We start from the raw sequence: 4,315 nt of genomic DNA on the forward strand, positions 1-4,315 counted from the left end.
TAGCTGGGATTACAGGCACCCCCCACCCCACCCTGCTAATTTTTGTATTTTAGTAGAAATGGGATTTTGCCATGTTGGCCAGGCTGGTCTCGAACTTGTGACCTCAAGTAATGCACCCACCTTGGCCTCCCAAAGTGCTAGGATTACAGGCGTGGGCCACCACACCCAGCCGCTTTTATTTTATTTTTTGAGACAGGGCCAAGGCTCAAGTGATCCCCCCTCCTCAGCCTCCCAAGTAGCTGGGACTCCAGGTGCATGCCACCACACCCAGCTAATGTTTTGATTTTTTGTAGAGGCAAGGGTCTCACTGTGTTGACAGGGCTGGTCTCAAACTCTTGGCCTCAAGCGATCCTCCCACCTCAGCCTCCCAAAGTGGTGAGATTCCAAGCATGCTAATTTTTGTATTTTAGTAGAAACGGGCAGCATGCCTGCTGCCCACCCCGGCTCCCCCATCAGCCACATTATCTCCCAAATTCCAAGAGGGCAGATCCCAACATGGGAGTTTAAGGACCTTTTAAATGAACCTGGAGATGACCTTTGAAATTTAGCCGGGCTGCCTCAGATGGCGAAAAATTATCAGGGCGTGGTAAGCAGCGTCCAGAGTAGCTGGGATTACAGGCATGTGCCACCATGCCGGGGGAAGAAGCTGGGCCTTGAGCCACGGCTCTGCCCTGCAGGACAGCCAGCGGTACCCCTCCCTGCAGCCCCCGTGGGCCTGGGGGTCCCCAGCGTGCGGCACCCACAGATACTGCAAAGGCTGACACCAGGCCCTGCCTGGCCTCTCGCCAGAGACTCCAGCTCACTGGGAAGGAGCGGAGGGCGGGGTCCCCGGACACCCTCTGTGCCGGGTCTTTTCCGACCCCCGCCCTGGGCTCGGGTACTCACAGATGGCGGCAGCGGCCAGGCATTTCACAACAATCACAGGAGGTTTGCAGCCCACGTAGAAGGGCGTGCACACGTACTCGGAGAAGCTGAGGGAAATGATGGCGAAGGAGGAGGGCTTCATGACCATCAGGCTGACCCAGGAGAAGAGGTAGGCGGGGACGGGCCCGTAGGCCTCCATCAGATAGGGATACTCGCCCCCTGACTTGGTGATCATCGTGCCAAGTTCCGCAAAGCACAGGGCGCCTGGAATGCAGAGAGGAAGGGCCCACAGGCCCCTTGTGAGGCACTGCTCCGGCCCCAGGGAGCTTTCCTCCCGCCAGGGGGCTGCGCTCGTATGGAGGGGCCCCCCGTGGTCCGCCCTCACTGGACGGCCCTGAGCTCCGGCTGTTGGACATTCAGTCCAGCCTGATTTACACCTGTTTGCCACACATGTGCCAAGAGGGACACTGGCAGGGTGAGGGCTGAACAGGTAGCGCCTGCCTAGTGTGCCCCTGCATGCTTCGGAGGCCGCATCAGGGAGCCAAGTCTCTTTACCCAGCATCGCGAGGACCCCGCAAACCGCCCATATGAGGAGGCAGGGCCCCACAGCTTCCGTGTTGCTGAGCACAGACTTGGGGGAAATGAAGATCCCAGAGCCAATGATGGTGCCAACGATGATGCAGATGCCACTGATGAGGCCCAGCTAGGTGTGGAGGAAGGAAGAGCGTGTTAGTGCCACGCCTGGACCCAGCCCAGACCAGGTGCCACCCTGCCTTGGTACGGCCAGGGCAGCCCCAGCCAAAGCCCATGCTCCAAGCGCTTCCACCCTGGGCAGCTGCCCTGGCAACACTGGGGCATTGCTCCCGGAGCTTTGCTTATGTTAACGTGATTAATTCTCTGACAGCCCCGCGAGCTGGCCACATGGTACCACCCCCATGGTACAGAGGAGGACGCTGAGGCACAGAAAGGTCAGGAGGCTCTCCGGGGTTTACAGCTAGAGAGGGGTAGACCTGGCTCAGGTTCCTCGTGCCTAACCATGATCCTGTGCCCTCAATGAAAAGACTGACTTGGCAACAGTTTGCCAATGAGAAAGGCCCTCGGGATATGCCTCTGAGCTGGGCAGAGGAGCAAGGAGTGCACCAGCAAAGCAGAGGGAAGTCAGGGCCTAGGGTCCTGGCCAGAGGCTCCAAGCAGGGTGAGCAACGGACGCCTCGCAGAAACAGAAACATTCGGGGACTGTGAACTTTCTGGCGCCACTTTCTTGTATCTTATTTTTATTTACTTATTTATTTAGTCAGATCTCTCTCTGGCGCCCAGGCTGGAGCTCAGCGGTGAGATAATAGCTCACTGCAGCCTCAAACTGCTGGTCTCAAACAATCCAACTCAACCTCCCAAAGTGCTGGGATTGCAGGCGTAAGCCACCATGCCTGGCCCGGTGCCATCTGCTAGGATGTGAGCTTTCTAAGAACAGAACCCAGCTCAAAGAGACACCGCATGGCGCCACTCCTGTGAAGTTCAAGAACAAGTGAAACTGATCCGTGGCCATAGGAATTCAGGGCTGGGGCTGCCCAGAAAGGGGCAGGAGGGAGCTTTCTGGGGTGGTACATCTGTCAAAACTCACCAAACTCAGCACTAAAGAGCTGTACATTTCGGCGAGGTGCGGTGGCTCACGCCTGTAATCCCAGCACTTTGGGAGGCCAAGGCAGGCGGATCACCTGAGGTTGCAAGTTTGAGACCAGCCTGGCCAACATGGAGAAACCCCGTCGCTACTAAAAAATACAAAAATCAGCCAGGCATTCTGGTGCACGCCTGTTCCTAGCTACTCAGGAGGCTGAGGCAGGAGAATCTCTTGAACCCCGCGAGGCGGAGGTTGCAGTGAGCCACTGCACTCCAGCCTGGGTGACAGTGAGACTCTGTCTCCAAAAAAAAAAAAAAAAACCTGCACATTTCACTGTATGTAAATTACACACCAATCAAGGAGGAAAAAAATAGTCCAACTCAAGCCCTACTCATAACACCTGTTCTCAGAAGCAGCCCCCAGCCAGATCGCCAGAGCCTGAAGTTTCCAGCGCCCGTGTTCACCTGTCTGGGAAGAGGCTGGGCTTGGAGTCAGATCACAGGGGATGAGGGGCTCCCAGCTGCAGGCTGCCACCCTGGGGACTCTGCGCACGCCAGTGGGATCCCTGGGGAGCAGCATCAGCTTTCAGGACGCACTTCCAGGACAGGGCTCAGCTCTCCTCCTCATCTCAGCCCTGCCCAGGACTGGCAGTTTGGCTACAGAATCCTCCCTCCTGCTGAGGGACTGCCTGGGTTCTGATGTGGGTGAGGTCTGCATTCACCCTGAAGCTGCCTGACTGAGGGGTAGACCCAGCTCGGATTTTCAGTTTTTAGAGTCAGGGTCTTGCTCTGTCACCCAGGCTTGGAGTGCAATGGCGCGATCATGACTCACTGCAGCCTCGATTTCCTGGGCTCAAGCGATCCTCCCTCCTCAGCCTCCCAAAGTGCTAAGGTTACAGGCATGTGCCGCCACACCTGTCCCCAGCTCAGAAGACACATCTGGGGATTTCTCAGCTGTGCTCTGTGGCCACTGGGCCCAACAGGGTTCCAAGAGGCCCTTGCTGAGATCAGGCCTGAGACTGGCCGAGAGGGAGAGGGCTGCAGCCCATCGTCTACCTCCTGGGGAGCCCAGTCCCAGGCCAAGCCATTCAGGCCATAGCCAGCCCCCTGGTCAAGTCCTAAAGCCTTGGTGCGGTCCCTCCTCCATCCCCTCTGCTGCCAGGCATGGCAGCTCTCGGAGGCCCCACCCACACCTCTGCCCTGGAAGCGGAAACCATCCTGAGTTTGCCTGGGGCTGCCTTTCCTCCTCCTAGGAGCCTAAAGCCCTCCCCGCCCCTCCATGCTCAGCACCTGCTGCTCCCAACTGCCTGGGACTGCCACGGTGTGCCCTGCGCCGTGTGGAGCTCCTTTCTGCCTTCCCCACAGCCCCAAGCTCCCTTCCCCTCCAGGCCCAGGGCCAGCCCCAGCTGCTCACTGCAGCCCAACTCAGAGCGGCCACCCCTGGTAGATGCCTCTAAGACAGAACAGGCTACGCTGGGGGCAGTACTTCCCATCACTACAGCCATTCAGACATAAGAGGGACAGGCATTTAGAGGGGACCCAACCATCAGAACGCCCTCTCTGGCTGGGCACAGTGACTCACGCCTATCATCCCAGCACTTTGGGAGCCCGAGGTGGGAGGATGGCTTGAGCCCAGGAGTTCCAGACCACCCTTGGCAACACAGCAAGACCCTGCCTCTACAGAAAAAAATTTTTTGAAAAGTTAAAAATTTGGTAGGGCATTGTGGTGCACCCCTGTAGTCCCAGCTGCTCCAGAGGCTGAGGCAGGAGGATCGCTTGAGCCCAGGAGGTCGAGGCTGCAGTGAGCCATGATTGCACCACTGCACTCCAGCCT

General features: G+C 58.0%; 1 protein-coding gene across 1 annotated transcript in view; it reads right to left on the minus strand.

Moving 5' to 3' along the window:
- Positions 1-4,315, minus strand: part of SLC7A9 (solute carrier family 7 (amino acid transporter light chain, bo,+ system), member 9) — a 41,907-nt gene that overhangs the window by 33,788 nt on the left and 3,804 nt on the right. The window contains exons 4-6 of the mRNA XM_011948809.1: positions 3,397-3,681; positions 1,420-1,567; positions 886-1,128 (exon numbers count right to left, since the gene is read on the minus strand). Coding sequence (XP_011804199.1) covers positions 886-1,128; positions 1,420-1,567; positions 3,397-3,681 — 676 coding nt within the window. The remainder of the gene's footprint in view (positions 1-885; positions 1,129-1,419; positions 1,568-3,396; positions 3,682-4,315) is intronic.

This window comes from Colobus angolensis, unplaced genomic scaffold (assembly GCF_000951035.1).
Source record: "Colobus angolensis palliatus isolate OR3802 unplaced genomic scaffold, Cang.pa_1.0 Scaffold107, whole genome shotgun sequence".
Classification (NCBI taxonomy): Eukaryota; Metazoa; Chordata; class Mammalia; order Primates; family Cercopithecidae; genus Colobus; species Colobus angolensis.